This window comes from Anolis carolinensis, chromosome 4 (genome assembly GCF_035594765.1).
Source record: "Anolis carolinensis isolate JA03-04 chromosome 4, rAnoCar3.1.pri, whole genome shotgun sequence".
NCBI classification, from domain to species: domain Eukaryota; kingdom Metazoa; phylum Chordata; class Lepidosauria; order Squamata; family Dactyloidae; genus Anolis; species Anolis carolinensis.
In genome coordinates, this window is record NC_085844.1 from 129,971,356 (window position 1) to 129,989,484 (window position 18,129).

Sequence of the window (18,129 nt, forward strand, 5' to 3'; positions counted from 1 at the left end):
AGTAGTTCAATACGCAGTAATGCTATGTAGTAATTACTGTATTTACGAATTTAGCACCAAAATATCACGAGGTATTGAAAACATTGACTACAAAAATGTGTTGGATAATCCAGAACGTTGGATAAGCGAGTGTTGGATAAGTGAGACTCTACTGTATTATATTGTTGTGTCGGGTAAGGCCCCATGTAAGCCGCCCCGAGTCCCTTCGGGGAGATGGGGCGGGGTATAAAAATAAAGTTATTATTATTATTATTATTGTCCTGTTGCTATTATTATATTGTTGTGTCGGGTAAGGCCCCATGTAAGCCGCCCCGAGTCCCTTCGGGGAGATGGGGCGGGGTATAAAAATAAAGTTGTTATTATTATTATTATTATTTTGGTGTGGGGCACCACCTATGTAGCATTTTCAACTAATTTTCTTTTAGGTCCATTGCATATGTAAATTTCAATCTCCTGTGCCAAATTTCTTCCCATTCTTTCATCTGAATGGATCGTTCTATATTCCTTGCCCATTTTATCGGTTCGCTTCTGACACGATAAATAAATAGGAGACACTGGCCTGAGAAGTCACTTTCAACCCCTCTTGAATGGTTTTTCTTGCTACGGGCCGGCACAGAAGCAACGCCTTTCTTCAGCAAGGGACACAGAATGGCCCTGGAAAGCCCCCCAACGCTGTCCCCAAAGACGTCGTCGCGCGCCCCACGCCCCACTCGAGACAAAGCGCGAGGGACCGGAAGGAGCGCTGCTTCTATCAACGCTTTCGGCATATGGGAGAGCCGCTGACGTCACCCCCGCCTCCTCAGACATTTCTGTGCCGGTCCGGAACAGGAAGCCGATGAAGAGGAGCGGGGTCTTCTGGGAAGAAGTCTACGCGCTCCTGAGAGGCCCGTCGTATGAATGGGGATGGAAGTGGTCGGATAAGGTGAGCGACAGGGGCGAGGGAGCGGGAGGCAGAAGGCCGGGTTCCCAACGAGAAAGAGCTTCCCCCGAGGGCGGGCCTGTGGGAAGGGGGCGTCGGGAGAGAGGGAAACCCTCCCCACAATGCAAGCGACTGTGGGACCCATGGCCACTGGAGGGCTGGCCTTTTGAAAAGCCTCCTCCCAGGGAGGAGATGCAAAAGAGCCTCCTGACGCTAGTCGTTGAATCACAGAGTTGGAGACATCCAATCCAACCCAACCCCATTCTGCCATGGAGAAGGACACAACCAAAGCACTCCTGACAGATTGCTAGCTGGCCTCTGTTTCAAACACCATGCGAGCAAGTGTTCAAAGAATAAGTTTTGTTGGATTCGACCTGGTCTGAACTAAGGTTTATGTACAAGGTTCTGTGGATGAATGGCACAACAAAACATTGCATGGAAAGTTCCTTGACAAAATTGAAGGAAAAGCTGATAAGGAGAAGACCTGGCTATGGCTCACAAATGGGACCCTGAAGAAGGAGACAGAAGGCCTGATCCTTGCAGCCCAGGAGCAAGCCATCAGAACAAATGCAATTAAGGCCAAGATTGAAAAATCAGCTGATGACCCAAAATGCAGACTGTGCAAGGAAACTGACGAAACCATTGATCATATCCTCAGCTGCTGTAAGAAAATCGCACAGACAGACTACAAACAGAGGCACAACTATGTGGCCCAAATGATTCATTGGAACTTATGCCTCAAGTACCACCTCCCAGCAGCAAAGAACTGGTGGGATCACAAACCAGCAAAGGTCATGGAAAATGAGCACGCAAAGATACTGTGGGACTTCCGAATCCAGACTGACAAAGTTCTGGAACACAACACACCAGACATCACAGTTGTGGAAAAGAAAAAGGTTTGGATCATTGATGTTGCCATCCCAGGTGACAGTCGCATTGACGAAAAACAAAAGGAAAAACTCAGCCGCTATCAGGACCTCAAGATTGAACTTCAAAGACTCTGGCAGAAACCAGTGCAGGTGGTCCCGGTGGTGATGGGCACATTGGGTGCCGTGCCAAAAGATCTCAGCCGGCATTTGGAAACAATAGACATTGACAAAATTACGATCTTCCAACTGCAAAAGGCCACCCTGCTGGGATCTGCGCGCATCATCCGAAAATACATCACACAGTGCTAGACACTTGGGAAGTGTTCGACTTGTGATTTTGTGATATGAAATCCAGCATATCTATCTTGTTTGCTGTGTCATAATAAAATAATAATTAAACTTTATTTATACCCCGCCACCATCTCCCCGCAGGGACTCGGGGCGGCTTACATAGGGCAGAGGCCCAAACAACATAGAACAAAACATAGGCAACATAATACAAATCACACTATAAAAAGATAAAACAGTAATACAATATATCAATTAAAACAAAAATACAGGATAAAAATTGCATTTAAAACACATAAATGGTAAAATCATAATAAAAACGGGTAGATTATTAAAAACCCTCTGGGGCTGATTAATTAATGACTGTATCTCCAAAGGCCTGCCGAAACATCCAAGACTTCAGTTGTTTCCTGAGGGAAGGTAGAGAGGGAGCCAACCTAATCTCCCTGGGGAGGGAGTTCCAGAGTCGGGGAGCCACGGCCGAGAAGGCCCTCTCTCTCGTCCCCACCAAATGCAGTTGTAAGGAGGGTGGAAGTGAGAGAAGGGCCTCCCTGGAAGATCTCAGCGATCGGGTGGGTTCATAGGGGACGACGTGGTCACGAAGATAGGTATTTTGTATTGTTTTTAACTGCTTATGTTTTATTATTTTGTATTGTTGTGTATTGGCATCGAATTCTGCCAGTTTTGTAAGCCGCCCTAAGTCCCTTCAGGTGAGAAGGGCGGGATAGAAATGATGGAAATAAAGAAATAATAAATAAATAAAACAACTAAACCGTTTATCCCACTGCCCAGCAGTTCATACTATCTGGAGGTGCTTCCCAATGTTTAAGTCAAATCTCTTTTTCTGCAAGGCCAGTGGTTCTCGACCTGTGGGTCCCCAGATGTTTTGACCTTCAACTCACAGAAATCCAAACAGCTGGTAAAAAAAAAAAAGGTAAAGGTTTCCCCTGACGTCCAGTCGTTTCCGACTCTGGGGGTTGGAGCTCATCTCCATTTCTGAGCCGAAGAGCCGGAGTCTGAGCCTCCAAGGTCATGTGGCCGGCATGACTGCATGGAGTGCCGTTACCTTCCCGCTGGAGCGGTACCTATTGATCTACTCACATTTGCATGTTTTCGAACTGCTAGGTTGGCAGAAGCTGGGGCTAACAGTGGGCGCTCATTCCGCTCCCTGGATTCGAACCTGTGACCTTCTGGTCTGCAAGTTCAGCAGCTCAGTGCTTTAACGCACTTCGCCACCGGAGGCCCCAACGGCTGGTAAACTGGCTGGGATTTCTGGGAGTTGTAGGCCAAAACACCTGGAGACCCACAGATTGAGAACCACTGGCTTAGTCCCTGGAGCAGCAGAAAACAAGCCTGTTCCATCTTCAATGCAATCGCCTTTCAGATATTTAAACATCATGCTGTCGAAGACTTTCATGGTCAGAATCACTGGGTTCCTGTGAGTTTTCTGGGCTGTATGGCCATGTTCCAGAAGCATTCCCTCCTGACGTTTCGTCCACATCTATGGCAGGCATCCTCCGAGGTTGTGAGGTCTGTTGGGAACTCGGCAAGAGGGGTTTATATATCTGTGGAACTCCAGGTAGCAAACAAGCAAGTGCCAGTTAGCACCTCCCAAACAGAGGATGCCCCCAGGTAGCAACAGCAAAGCTTTGCAGCTGACAAGCTACTCAGTGCTATTGCTGTATATGCATGTATATGCATGTATTTCTTTGGGATCACCACTTGTGTGTATGTGTGTTAAGGGAAAAACACCTGGTCAATCACAATTAATAGTTGGGTAATCAGAATAATCAAGAATAACAAGCCAAATGAGGTATAACTTGGGGAATGTTTGTAATGCTTTTTGGGACTTACTGAATTGCTTGCTTCAGAACTTACTCGGAGTAAGTTCCTGGCTGAGAGCCTACTATGCCTGTCTTCTTTCATCACTGAAGAAGAAATCTCCAAAGAAGATGCATGAATTTAATGCAAAGAACTTTATGTGAGTTTGTTGCTCCAGATGGACTGAGTTATTTTGAAACTGGAGGTTTTGTGTTTTTGAAGCTGCTTGTTTAATTTTCTCCTTGACTCTGCTAAACTTTGATTTTTCCATTTTCTTGGCTTGTATTTGCTCATTGTGAATGCACAAAAGGGCTGGATAAGTCTGGACAGGACTGCACGCAGTTTGTTTTTCCACAAACCCGTAACAAGTGCTAATCAAACTGGCCAATTGCAATATTCACATTTGCCTCAAACAGACAAGAGTTCTTTCTCCTACCCTGGACATTCCACAGATACTTGCCTTGTTTCCAACAGACCTCACAACCTCTGAGGATGCCGGCGAAATGTCAGGAGAAAATGTTTCTGGAATATGGCCATACAGCCCGGAAAATTCATAGCAACCCAGTGATTCCGGCCATGAAAACCTTTGACAACACAAAGTAGACTATATCTGTCAAACAAATATGTCAAAACTCTTCCCTCCCAAACTGGCAGATATTCTCCCACAAATGAACAGCCCAGAAAACTCACAGCAACCAATTTAAACATTATTATTATTATTATTATTATTATTATTTATTCATTTTTATCCTGCTTTTCACCCATGGGTGGGACTCAAAGTGGCTTACAGTAATTAAAAAAGCAGAAATTACATAAAATACACATTCAACAAAACATCATAAGCCAGCGAAAACAGATATAACATATACAACGAATCAATATATTACCACATTTACCATTAAACATTTCCTTAACCTCAGGCCACTGAGGTTATCCGTAAAACAGAATTATGCTAAGATCCTAAAAGGCTCCATTTTTCATTAGGCCATGTCACAGTATTTCAAGGTCCAGTATAATATTCAGAGGTGGATATTACCAGCAGTGATCTGGCAGTTTCCTATTATAAATAATCTGAGAAGGCCTGTATCCACAAAAATGTCTTAATTTGTGATCGAAAGACCAGCAAGAAGGATGCCAATCGCAGCTCTCTAGGAAGGGAGTTCCAGAGCTGCAGGCCACCACTAGTAAGGCCCTCTCTCTCATTCCTACCAAACGTGTTTGTGACGGTGGGACTGAGAGAATGGCCTCTCCTGGTGATCTCAGGGCTCGAGTGGGCTGGTAGGAGGAGATGGGGTCCCTCAAGTAGGCTGTCATGTTTACATGTCTGACATGGCTATCATGTCTCCTCTCAGCTCTTTTTTCTCCAAGCAAAGCAGACCCAGTTCCCAAAGTTGCTCCTCATAGGACTTAGCTTTCAAACGTTTGATCATTTTCTCCTTCTCCTCTTAGGCAGTTTTCCACTTCTTCTCATATTGGACAGCAAAAGCAGCACTTGTATGAAAACATGCCTCCAAAATTCAAGCGGCATCTCAATGATGATGATGTTACTGGGTCAGTAAAAAGTGAGAGGGTGAGTACATAAGAATCATAGGATTCTTTTTACATTCATGTTTAAGATGTAAACATATCAGTGACCAGGAATTACAGAACTAGCCCATTTGAGAGGCCTCCATAGATTATCCATCGTACCCCAAGAATATTTACTCTAAGCTCTAAAGCAGAGCTTTCCAAACATTTCATGTTGATGTCACGCTTTTTAGACACGCATCATTTCGTGGCACAGTAATTCAATTTTACTTGCAAACTGGAGGTTAAACCAACCCCTTATAAGATGTGCAGATACAAACATAAATTGTAATAATGAAATGTATGGGGACACAACATATCTTACAAAAACCTTTCATTGTATTTTTAAAAATATTGGATTTGTAAGCTAATCACATACATTTCAAAGATTTTTGTCATTTCTCCTTTCATGCAACACACCTACACATGGCAACCAACACACTTTACATGTCGCAAGGCACAGTTTGGAAAGCTCTGCTCTAAAGAATGATCCACAGTCATCCTATCTTGTTGATTAGGTTAAGCCGGCCATGATTTACTTAGTGTCTGGAAACCCAGGAGGTTGCATAGTATTGCTATTTAAATTGACATGAATTTCTTAAGGAAACAGCAGAAACTAATAAAATAGATTTTACTATGTCTATTTGCATTATGAATTGCAGTAGTCAAGGCGACCTGCTACAGTGGTTTATAATCTGCATAAACAGAAAGAAACAATTTGGGGGTATAGATCTTTTAGTGACATGTGCTCAGTTTCTTGAAAGTTTTAAGGAGAAATATACCTCAGGGAGCTGTGGATTTATTTTCCTTGTGACATTAAAAAGTGGAAGAAAGTAGATATTTATTTGTTGTTTGAGATCTATTAGTTTTCTGTATTTTACAGAGAAACCTCCTTGAGGAAGATTCTGATGAAGAGGAGGACTTTTTTTTGTAAGTACAGATTCTGGCATGTTTCGGATGAGAAGTATTGCATAATTTTGTATTGTGGGGGCTGGAATGCCTGTTTTCCAAAATGTCTATTCTCCTTCTGCCATTTCATAGATCCTTTGTCTCTCTCTAGCCTTGCATCTTGTTTATTTGCTTGTGTTGTCTCTGATAAGGGGGCTGCTATTAGGGGCCATTGCAGGGAATGCCACATGATCAACATGGCAGAAGCTGCCTATGAGGTTGCAGCAGAGGGAGAGTCAGAGAAGACAAAGGGAGGGAGAAAGAAAAGAAAGAGAGAAGGGTAAAAGAAGAGAGAGGTTTGAAGAGAGAAAGGAAAGCAGGCCAATGATGATCTTCACTCCCCAGCCTAAGAGGAAAAAGGAAATGGGAATAAAAAGAGAGCTCCATTTCACCTTACCGGAGCACTCGCCACCACCACCTCATTGGTAAAGAGGAAAGGAAAAGGAAAAAAGAACAGGGAGAATGAAGTAGAAGAAAAGGAACCCACTTTCCCTCTTACCACTTGCTTTGCCAGCCCCTGCCAACAATAACAACAACAACAAGTAGGAAAGGAGTAGGGGAAAAATGGGGCATGTTCTTTCACTTAATCCATGCCCTCTTGCATTTCACAAATCATTCTCTCATCTCATAGTAGATACAGAAGAGAGACTAAGGATCTGAGAGATGAATAAGCAGAAGAGCTTCAGCTGCTGTCCCAAAGGCAAAAACGTGTGGTTGGCAGTAAAATGTTTTCAATTTTTAGAGATTTTTGGATTTCTGGATACAGAGGCTCAATCTGTATCTCCTAGGACTGGAGAAGGGCCAACTGAACAACTTGTTCATTAGAATGGTGGTTAGATTTTCTGAACCTGGCATTGATTATTTGGTTTTATTCCTGCCCAATTAACATTATAAGGATTTTGTTTCCAAAATTATGTGGAACACTGAATGATTCATTTGGGGCTCTTTTCAGCAGCAGCTATTGTGAACATTTAAGTTTAAAGACTCTGCATTTCATTTTCTTTACTGTGACATCAAGGGACATGTTTGTTATGCTGCTCTACATAAGATACTGATATGATGTCGTTCAATAGTCCCTCTCAAGCTCCAGAATCCAAAGTCTGCCTCTTACCTGGCTATGTGGCTTACTTCTTGTCCACCTGCATAGATAAATAGCAGTTGTCCACATGTTTGATGTCATTATCTGTCCAGTCATTTGTACCATCTCTTTCTAGGAGAGGACCATCAGGTCCAAAGTTTGGGCCAAAGAATGAGAAGATCAGGCAGTAAGTATTTTACAACATTTGAAAATATTGTTTTGAAATTACAGTGTGTATAAAACTGCTAGCCTCAATTATTATTTCTGCCACAACGGGATTGAATTTAGAAGTGTGCTATTAATAACAAAATGAGTTTGGTAATGTAGGCCACCAAGAAATGCATAATCGTCTTTTTTTTTTTTTAAATTAACCACACTAGTATGTGGGCACAGAAAGGGACTGATCTTCCTTACTCCATAAAAGAAATTGTGGGTGAAAGAGTTTAGCAAGGTTCTTAGAAAAAGTTATTTTCATAGAAAGTTTTCACATCATCTGAAATATATAAACATGGCTATCACGTCCCCTCTCAACCTTCTCTTCCCCAAGCTAAACTTACCCAACTCCTTAAGCCACATCTGATAGGACTTGCCTTTGATCATTTTGTTCACCCTTCTCTAGACACATTCAGCTTGTCAATATCCTTTTTGAATTGTGCCCAGAACTAGACACAGTATTCCAGGTGAGGTCTGACCAAAGCAGAATAGAGTGGGACTATGACTTCCCTCAATATATACTCCTCTTGATGCAGCCTAGAATTGCATTGGCTTTTTAAGATAGTGCATCACACTGTTGACACATGTTCAGTTTGTAGTTTACTAAGACTCCTAAATCCTGTTCATATGCACTATTTTGACACAAAGTATCAACCTTTCTATATCTGTTCCATTAGTAAGTACCCTTTGGGTTCAACCAGTCAACCAAATCCCAATCCACCTAACAGTGGTATTGTCTAGCCTAGTGGTTCTCAACCTGTGGGTCCCCAAGTGTTTTGACCTACAAGTCACAGAAATCCCAGCTGGCTTACCAGCTGCTAGGATTTCTGGGAGTTGAAAGCCAAAACATCTGGGGACCCACACGCTGAGAAATACTGGACTAGCCCATGGCTTATTAGCTTCCTTATTATGGGGGACTTTGTCAAATGCCTTACTGAAATTGAGATGCTGCTACTACAACATTCCCTTCATCCATCAAGCTTGTAACTAAAAAAGAGGCAGGTTTCATCTGGCATGGCTTGGTTTTGAGAAACCCATGTTGATTTTTTATGACAATAGCAAAATGCTTACAGATTGTCTGTTTAATAAGCTGCTCCAGAATCTTTCCTGGTATTGATATCAGGGTGTCTGGGCAGTTATTGAAGATGGTAATCTGCTGGAATTTCCTATTCTCCAGAAATTCTCATTTTTTTTGTCAGCAGTTCTGAAAGTAGAACCCTCATTTTCCCAACAACCAATGAAATCACAGTTCCTTTTCATTACGCCCCTAACAATGTTATAAAATAATTTACCGTAAGTTTTGACCCAATAGCCATAAACATATGCTGACATTGATAAGTATTTTTGGGTCATGGGATTCAGAGTTGTATTTGTTTCATCCAGTGTTCAAAACCAGGTTGATGAAGTTATTGATGTCATGCAAGAGAACATCACCAAGGTGATAGAAAGGGGAGAACGGTTGGATGATTTGCAGGATAAGTCAGGTAAAAACAGTTAATGATTCTTTTCACTTTTCCTTGCTGCTTCAAAATGCAATCCTAAGAAACACTACATGTTGTATGTTGTGAGTTCTGTATGCCAGGCTAGCAAAATCCCTGGTTTGTGATCACGTATAGACAGTTTTCTTTTTTCTTCTATTACACAGGGATTCATTTTAAATCTGAAACCTGCTTCTAAAACTTGGGTCTAGCTTAATTTAAATGTAATTTTTCTAGATCTGTAGCCATAAGACTTCCAAATTGTTTAATCTCAGAATTAATTAAGCAGTATAATTGATGAAAGCATAGAAAATTGGGGGGAGGTGGATTGGAAGGATGAGGAGTGGGCCAAAGAGGTCATTGGCATGGAAAGAGATTAAAAGGTGACTATGTGACAATCTGGTGGCTGTAGTTTGCATCTATGGATGTGTGTGGGAGACATTAGAAAAGTCATAATCATAAACTCTTTGGAAAATTGTTCTGACTCAGTAGTTAAAAACAGATTAAATTTATAAAATGGTAATATGGGGAAGTTTGGAAGAAGCTGAAATGAACATTGTTGGGGAATCCAACTAAAAGGATTAGTTTTGTAGAAAATGCAGTCCAGTTAAAAACACTGTTAGTGTGGGGAAATGTTTGGGCTGTGCTATATTTGCTGAAAAGGGAAATGATGAAGTGTATGGGAATTTGGGGGAAAGGGGGTGGAAAAACCAATTGGGACTGAAGGAGTTAATATCAAAGGGAAGAGTGTGATTATGAGGAAAATAAAGATCTTTACTGTGGAGAAGAGTAGCGACTCTCATTAGTCTGTCCATGAGGATGATCTAGAAAGGGACAGAATGACCAAGATGAAGAAAAATGATGTTCTTGGGAGATTGTCCTCATCCCAGATTCTTCTGGCATGGATTATGTTCAGTTTTTACTGTAGTTAAACTTCGAGGAACAACAAGGATGCGATGAGTATGAATTCCATAAAAATTGCTATGAGTTAAATTGTTAAATGAAGTAAGTATATCAATTACTTATTAGAGTGTGAGATAATATCTTAGTAAAGTAAAGTTAAAGGTGTTCCCCTGACATTAAGTCTTGTTGTGTTCAACTCTGGGGGTTGGTACTCATCTTCATTTCTAAGCCGAAGAGCCAGCTTTGTCCATAGACACCTCCAAGGTCATGTGGCCAGCATGACTGCATGAAGCGCCATTACCTTCCCTCCGAAGCAATTCCTACTGATCTATCGCATTTGCATGTTTTCAAACTGTTTGGTTGGTAGAAGCTGGGCCTAATAGCGGGAGCTCACCCCGCTCCCCGAATTGGAACTGCCGACCTTTCAGTGAGCAAGTTCAGTATCTCAGCGGTTTAATCCACTGTGCCACTGGGGGAACATCTTAGGGAACAGTACATAACCATGCAAGGGATACTGAGGAATCATTTTTTGTTAGATTATGTAGTGGTACCTTTTTATAGTATATATTTTAAGTCTTGCATTTTGTGTGTTTTGAGCTATAATTGGGTATTTAAATTTTAATATATGTAGAATTTCAATAAAAATATTTTTAAAAGAGAAAGCTTCACATGCTATGCTGTATTGGTTTATGTTTAACTTTTTGTCCTTTTTCTTATCTGTTTTAGAAAGCTTATCAGACAACGCAACAGCTTTTAGCAACCGATCCAAACAGCTCCGAAGACAAATGTGGTGGCGAGGTTGCAAGGTGAGGCCCCACAGAGGGATATATCTTGCTTCCTAAGATCGTAATGGATCCATATTGTAATGGTGATTGGCTATTTAAAAATGAAATTAATGTTTGTTTGTTTGTTTTACTTTTATTTTCAAAGCTTGCATCCTATTTGGTTCCCCAGTATCAAAATCAAGGAATATTTATAACAATTTTTTCACATTTGAGATTACAGTAGAACCCCGGTACTCCGAGTTAAACCGGCGGACCGCAACTCGGTCAACCGGATAACTCGGATTACCAGGCGGGACGAAGGCTGGACTGGGAGGAGCTGCAAACGCCTCCCGGTTCAGTCCTCGTCCCCATGGAGAGGCCTCTCCGTGGGGACGAGGACTGAACCGGGAGGCGCTGTTTGCAACGCTTCCCAGTCCAGCCTTCGTCCCCATGGAGAGGCCTCTCCGTGGGGACGAGGACTGAACCAGGAGGCGCTGTTTGCAACGCCTCCCAGTCCAGCCTTCGTCCCCATGGAGAGGCCTCTCCGTGGGGACGAGGACTGAACCGGGAGGCGCTGTTTGCAACGCCTCCCAGTCCATCCTTCGTCCCCATGGAGAGGCCTCTCCGTGGGGACGAGGACTGAACTGGGAGGCGCTGTTTGCAACGCCTCCCAGTCCAGCCTTCGTCCCCATGGAGAGGCTTCTCCGTGGGGACGAGGACTGAACCGGGAGGCGCTGTTTGCAACGCCTCCCAGTCTAGCCTTCGTCCCCATGGAGAGGCCTCTCCGTGGGGACGAGGACTGAACCGGGAGGCGCTGTTTGCAACGCCTCCCAGTCCAGCCTTCGTCCCCATGGAGAGGCCTCCCCGCGGTTGGGAGCACCCCCGCAACGAAGGGGCTCTCCCTCCCTTTGGCGGAGGCCTGGAGCCAGGGAAGTGACTCCCGCTTCCCTGGCTCCAAGCCTTCGCCAAAGGAGGAAAGCCCCTTCGTTCGGCGGGTGGGTGAACGGGGAGGGCCGCAAAAGCCCTCCCCGTTCACCCACCCACCCCCTTGCCCGTGCCTCGGCTCCTTCGTCCCGCCGGGGCGGCAACACCGGTGCCCGGCGAGGCGAAGGAGTCGGACGTGCGTGTTGCTAGGTAGATAACAAGCTACCTAGCAACACGCACAGGGCGCTCGCCCCTTGGGAAGTGCCTTCTGCGTGTTGCTAGGTAGCTTACTATCTACCTAGCAACACGCAGGGGCCACCTCCCAAGGGGCGAGCGCCCGGTGCATGTTGCTAGGTAGCTTGCTATCTACCTAGCAACACGCACGCCAGCGAGCAGGTGAACGGGGAGGGCCTTTACGGCCCTCCCCGTTCACCTGCTCGGATTGCACGGAGGCTCGAACGAGCGGGGCTCGAACGAGCGGGGTTTTACTGTAATTTGTTTTTTATTTTCAATTAACATATTCATTAAAAACAGTGAAACAAATCTATATGCACGTATATATGCATGAACCAATACACTACTTTCTAACATTTATACAATATTCATATTTGGTTATATTCTCCACAGTTGAGCAACTACAGTTTCTAGGAACATCATTTAATCAGTAGGACTTAAAAATCCCCAAGGCTGCTAAAACTGTGACCAATTTTAATTTCTAAAATCATAGCCTATTTTGATGTTTAATAGGCTTTTTCTTAATCTCTCCTTATTATCCAACATATTCGCTTATCCAACGTTCTGCCGGCCCGTTTATGTTGGATAAGTGAGACTCTACTGTATTATTCATTGCATTTATGTATGTTGTAAGCTTCCCCAAGTCCTTCCAGGGAGTTGGGGCCGAATATAAAGTTTTTATTATTATTAATTCCCTTTTCTGCAAAAGATATTGACATAAAAATGCAGCCACTATGCAGTGAAATGTGGTATATTATGACCTGAATGCAGCTGACTTTAGGCAGTTCATCTCTTCCACTGGGGGATGAATGACTGAAGGCAGCTACTTTAATATTTGACCTACCTCTTACCATACCTAACTTTTCCATCTCAACCTTATAGCTGAGAAGTGGAGAAAAGGAATCAGGATAACATCAAGAAACTGCACTTGGAGAATGTCCACTTCGTGATAGAATCATAGAGTTGAAAGAGACCACAAGGGCCATCCAGTCCAACCCCATTCTGCCATGCAGAAACACATAAGGCACTCCTAACAGATGGCCATCCAGCCTCTGTTTTAAAAATCTTTAGAGAATTTATTTAGTCTTTATTTAGTCTTTACTATGTCAGACTACACAGAGAAGGCATTGAAATCCACAAGCATGTGGACAATTTCAACAGAAAGGAGGAAACAATGAAAATGAATGAAAAAAATCTGTCTACCAGTATTAAAAACTCTAAAATCAGGACAATAAATAAAGAACAACACTCTGAAAACAGGGGAATTCCAGACATGGATCAATCAGGGCCAGCTAACACCTCCCAACAAAGGATTCCTCCAGGCAGGAATCAGCCAGGCCTTGAATCTGCAAGAGTTTTCAATGCTAATCAAGGTGATTGATTGCAACATTCACACCTGCCTCAAACAGACAAGAGTTCTTTCTCCCACCCTGAACACTCCACAGATATACAAACCCCAATTGCTTAGTTTACAACAGACCTCGCACGCATCTATGGATGTCTGCCATAGATGTAGGTGAAATGTATGGAGAGAATGCTTCTGGAACATGGCCGTACAGCCTGGAAAACTCACAGCAACCCAGTGATTCTGGCCATGAAAGTCTTTGACAACAAAATGTAATTCATATTTCTAAATGCAGCTGGGAAATAATAGCTCGCTATGTGTTTCTGTCTCCAGATGAAGGCTATTGTGGCTCTAGTTGCTGTTGTTGTCCTGCTAGTGATAATTGGTAAGTAATTCAGTTGATACTCTGTTTCCCCCTCCCAGTTTGGAGTTAAGGGGTAATTGCCCACTCCCGACTAAAACTATGTAGACATAGACCTGATCAGTAATCAGAATGGAAGGCCAGTTTGAACCTTAGAGTGACCAAGGCTTCCGTGTTGTACATTGCTTTTTGCTCTTACGCAAGGTGTACGCCCCACTGTGTTCAGTGATTTTCCCCCCAGCTAAATATGTATAGAACAGCAGCCTCGATTAGACCAAACTGTTCAGATAGGAAAAGCTGCTTGAAACATAATCCTACAGGGGTTGTGTAATAACATTTTCTTGCTGGACAGTTTTAAGACTGCAGTTTTAATTTATGCTATACAAGCAAGATTTGTTTGTATCTTTTGTCTACTCTGCATCAAATGGCATTCTTAATACAACAGAACTTTAAAAGGATGAATGGCTCAACCAGTATCAGGTCCATCTTGTGCAAGAAATGTAATGTGAAAGAAATGTAAATGAATGCTGTGAAGCTGGGAAAAATAGAGTAGAATCAGGACATCTTTGATTTTGCTTGAGCTACAATCCTTCTTACAATCATATCTTACCTTTTCGAGATGGCACATTGCAGTACAAGCCCCATATCCGTGAGGGATATGTTCTCAACTTTGTGTGGATACGCGAAACCATGGATGTTTATAATTATTTTAAATGGGATTAATGATGGAGGTTGTGAGAAGGGAGTATAGCTTGTACAGGAGGCTCTAGGTGAATGTGAAACTGGATAAGTGAAGTTCCATATACCTGTTCCATAAATATGGAGTTCATATTGTATTCTGAGGTTTATTAACCATTCTAGTAGGAGTAATGTCACTCTTCTGATATCTGCAACCCCACAGAATCTGATGTGATGCTTGATCCTCTTCTGTTAGGCTTGCTTACTTTCAAGGGCTCTCTGAGTGTAACTTAGTTTATCATAATGGTTAAAACAGACAGAGAAGATGAACATAATTTCAGGTCTTGGAGTTCCAGGATATTTCATGGGAATGGGCAGACTCATTTGATACTCTTTTAAGCTATTATAAGTATTCATATTTTCTTCAGGGAGAATCACAGATATAGTATTCAGCTTTTCAACATAGTTATATTTCATAACATATGTAGGTGCAAACTATTATATTGTATTACACATATGGCATGTCATATTACATCATATAGCCATTGCATCATAATCATCACACCATTCATAGGGATTTTATTACTCTTTTCAGCTCTTTAACAGGCTTGACAATAAATAATGTATGTAAGAACATCAGCCTTCTAAACCAATTAACATGTAATATGTTGTATCATCACAGTCAGAGTTCTTGTTAATCACATTATTTCCATAGTATCTGCTAAGTCAATTCCTAAAGGCTTTTTATATATAATTCACAGTTTTGTCCCTTAGCCTATTCTAAACCATTTTACACTTAACTAATCACTTATGCTAATCTCATCTGTTTGAGGAAATTTACATCTCTTAATAGGCTTTTGTGTAAAGTAGGTACTCAAGGGTTAAAACCTAAGCACTCCTTAAGCAAGTGGGCTGAGCTTTGGCACAGCAGGTTAACCACCAGCTGCAATAAATCTTGCCAATTGAAAGGTTGGCAGTTTGAAGCCTGGATCAGGAGTGAGCGCCCGACCTTCAGCCCAGCTCACTGCCGATCTAGCAGATCAAAAGCAGCTGTGAGTAGATAAATAGGTACCATTAAAGTGGGGAGGTATTTTAATGGCACCATAAGGAAATATCAGACAAATGCTGGCGATTTGATAAAAGGAGGAAGTCTGTGAATAGGGCTCTTTAGCACGGTGGATAGATTGACAGCAACCCCCCGTGGCCGGAATCGAGCACAATCTCCAAGACGCCGAAGACGGGAAAAGCCTATATGCCTCTATCTATGTACTGTGACTGTCGTGTCAGTATATAACAGCATTGAGTGTTTGCTGTATATGTGTCCTGTGATCCTCCCTGAGTCACCTTCGGGGTGAGAAGGGTGGAATATAAATACTCTAAATAAATACTCTAAATAAATAACTAAAATATTTTTAACTGTATTATTCACATGCAACTTTATCAGAATTAGCATACCTTTTAGAGTACCCCATTTTACCTGTCATCGTGTGTCTAATATACTCACTTTCAGGGTGTCTTGAGGTCATTCTTTGCTTTTTTTAATTAAAGGAACACTTTGAAATCTAAACAAGCATTTCTCCTTTATTACAGGATAGAAAATAAGTAGGCACTATCATTAATTATAGGCTCTATATTTTGCCATTTGGAGGTTTTACTAGATTATATGTCCTTATTTAGTGATATATAACAATTTTTATGGTATGTGTAGAGACTGAAAAGTTTCAAACTAAAATCTGTCACAGATGAACCTTTCAAACCTAAAGGGCACCTACAGGTTTGTCTTCATTTACCGTTTTTCACCACTTAATAGTCACAGCCTTGATTCATTGCCTCAACATGTTGCTGGCAGACAACCAGCATACAGTGTAGTCAGCAGAGGAAGACAGCTTCCCTGCTGTAAACAGTGTCACTAGCGCAGGGAAGATTCCAGACTGCCCTCTCCATGTGTTTTGCTGCACCATACAAGCAACAGCTTTACTTGCTCACTTCCTCCAGCTATGGCGCTTCAGATGACTGAGTCCAAAAGCACCAGGTTGATGAGAATGACAATACTGGCTCACTTCAACCCAGTGCTTTTTGGACTCAGTTGAGTGAAATACCGTAGCTAAAAGGAGGCACTGTTTTTTTCACCACATAATAGTTGGACCCTCTTTTTCAGCCAAAAAAGGGATAAAAGAGTGACCGTTATTCTGTGAAATATGATATATCCTCTTGTTTGATGTTGATGATAAAATGATATGATTAAAAGGCTGTTCGGGACTGATTTTGGTACTGGATCACCAAGAAAAACAGTATTCTTAAGAACATACACCCCAAGCTAGTTAGTTAACGTGTCCTTTGCATGTGCTTTTATATCTCTTTTCTATCTTGATCCAGTTCCCATCATCCTCAAATACCATACTTGACTTGCTGATGGACATCACTGCGGATATGACTTCAGGATGGCAGCAAAACAAGCAGCTGTGTGATACAGTGGAACAAAAAGTGTATATAGCTTTGACATGTTCTCCCATCCCACCCCAAGAAGGCAAGTGCCCAATGCTAACAAGATTCAGAGGACCTGGGAAATCATACTTCTTTAGCCAATTCCGATGTCAATAGCAAATTCAAAACCTGTTGTCTTCTGAGAGGAAGCTCTCCTGCCATTATTTGTTTCCCTTTTTTAAGGATACACAGACACATATATGGAATGTCCAAAAATTGTGTATACTCTTTAACTGGTTATAATTATGGAATGTTTTTATATAAAAAGAACCACCCTTAAGAGGATTAAAGATTGCAATAACAGAGAAATGTCATGAAATTACAAGAGGAACTTTTAAGTGAGGTTTGCAACAGTACTTCAACAGTGCAAGAAGTGCTGTGCAGGGATGACAATTTGAACATCTTACATAAAACTAATTTAAGATGGAACACGTAACTCTGATTGAATCATTATAGCATTATTGTGTTTACTTAGATTATTCGCTATTAAAGGATACATACATTTTTGGGACACTGTGTATGTGTGTATATATATATAAATAGAGAAAGAGATGCTAATTATGTTATTTATAATTTAAACTATTTCCTCTTCATTGCTGACTGGAGGAAGAATATGGGAAGGATTCAGTGTGTATATATATTTATATATAATTGTTTAAAAATCCTATCTATTCAGTTGAATAACTGTGATGATGCCACTTTCTCATTGTAAAAAGCAAACATGATTTTGTAAACAGTATGTGCTTGTTAACCCAGAAACTCCATGTTCTTGGTGTTATTGCTTATGAATGTGACATAAAAACATTCGAGTAAAATACTATTTTTGACTGTATGCAATTCTGAGTAAATTTTTTGAGGTAAAAGAACCATGCTTTGCAATGAAGACACTCAGAAGTCTTGTGAGCTTTGGTGGTATGGATGAAGGGAAAAGGTTTTTTGTTTGGAAAACAGTAGTTAACTAGAAGTTTCAAGAGCCAGGTAATTAACAGCTCTCCAAGATACCGTAATATGAACTATTATCAGACTGTCTACATTTGGCAGTGGAAAAAGTGCATTCAGGGCTTATTATTATTATTATTATTATTATTATTATTATTATTATTATTATTATTATTATTTTAAAAAGCAGATAAGTTAACCAAGTATGTTACTGCTACAGTGCCTAGCATACTGCTGGCATCATTAAAATGTATTACGTATCCAACGTAAATTGGGGAAATGCATATAGTTTTAATCTCTCACCTATAACTACTGCA

General features: G+C 41.6%; 1 protein-coding gene across 1 annotated transcript; it reads left to right on the top strand.

Moving 5' to 3' along the window:
- The first annotated feature begins 780 nt into the window (after positions 1-780).
- Positions 781-17,705, top strand: vamp4 (vesicle associated membrane protein 4). Its single transcript, XM_062977785.1, has 8 exons — positions 781-922; positions 5,347-5,467; positions 6,347-6,393; positions 7,626-7,676; positions 9,086-9,186; positions 10,810-10,889; positions 13,684-13,735; positions 16,766-17,705. The coding sequence occupies exons 1-8, from the start codon at positions 894-896 to the stop codon at positions 16,792-16,794; spliced, it is 510 nt and encodes a 169-aa protein (XP_062833855.1). The 5' UTR covers positions 781-893; the 3' UTR covers positions 16,795-17,705.
- Positions 17,706-18,129: the final 424 nt, after the last annotated feature.

Bases quoted from the DNA above. Each gene is read 5' to 3' on its own strand.
- vamp4 (XM_062977785.1), top strand. From the start codon at position 894: ATGAATGGGGATGGAAGTGGTCGGATAAG. The intron at 6,394-7,625 runs GTAAGTACAGAT...ATCTCTTTCTAG, and splicing joins GAAGAGGAGGACTTTTTTTT to GAGAGGACCATCAGGTCCAA. The intron at 9,187-10,809 runs GTAAAAACAGTT...TATCTGTTTTAG, and splicing joins TGATTTGCAGGATAAGTCAG to AAAGCTTATCAGACAACGCA.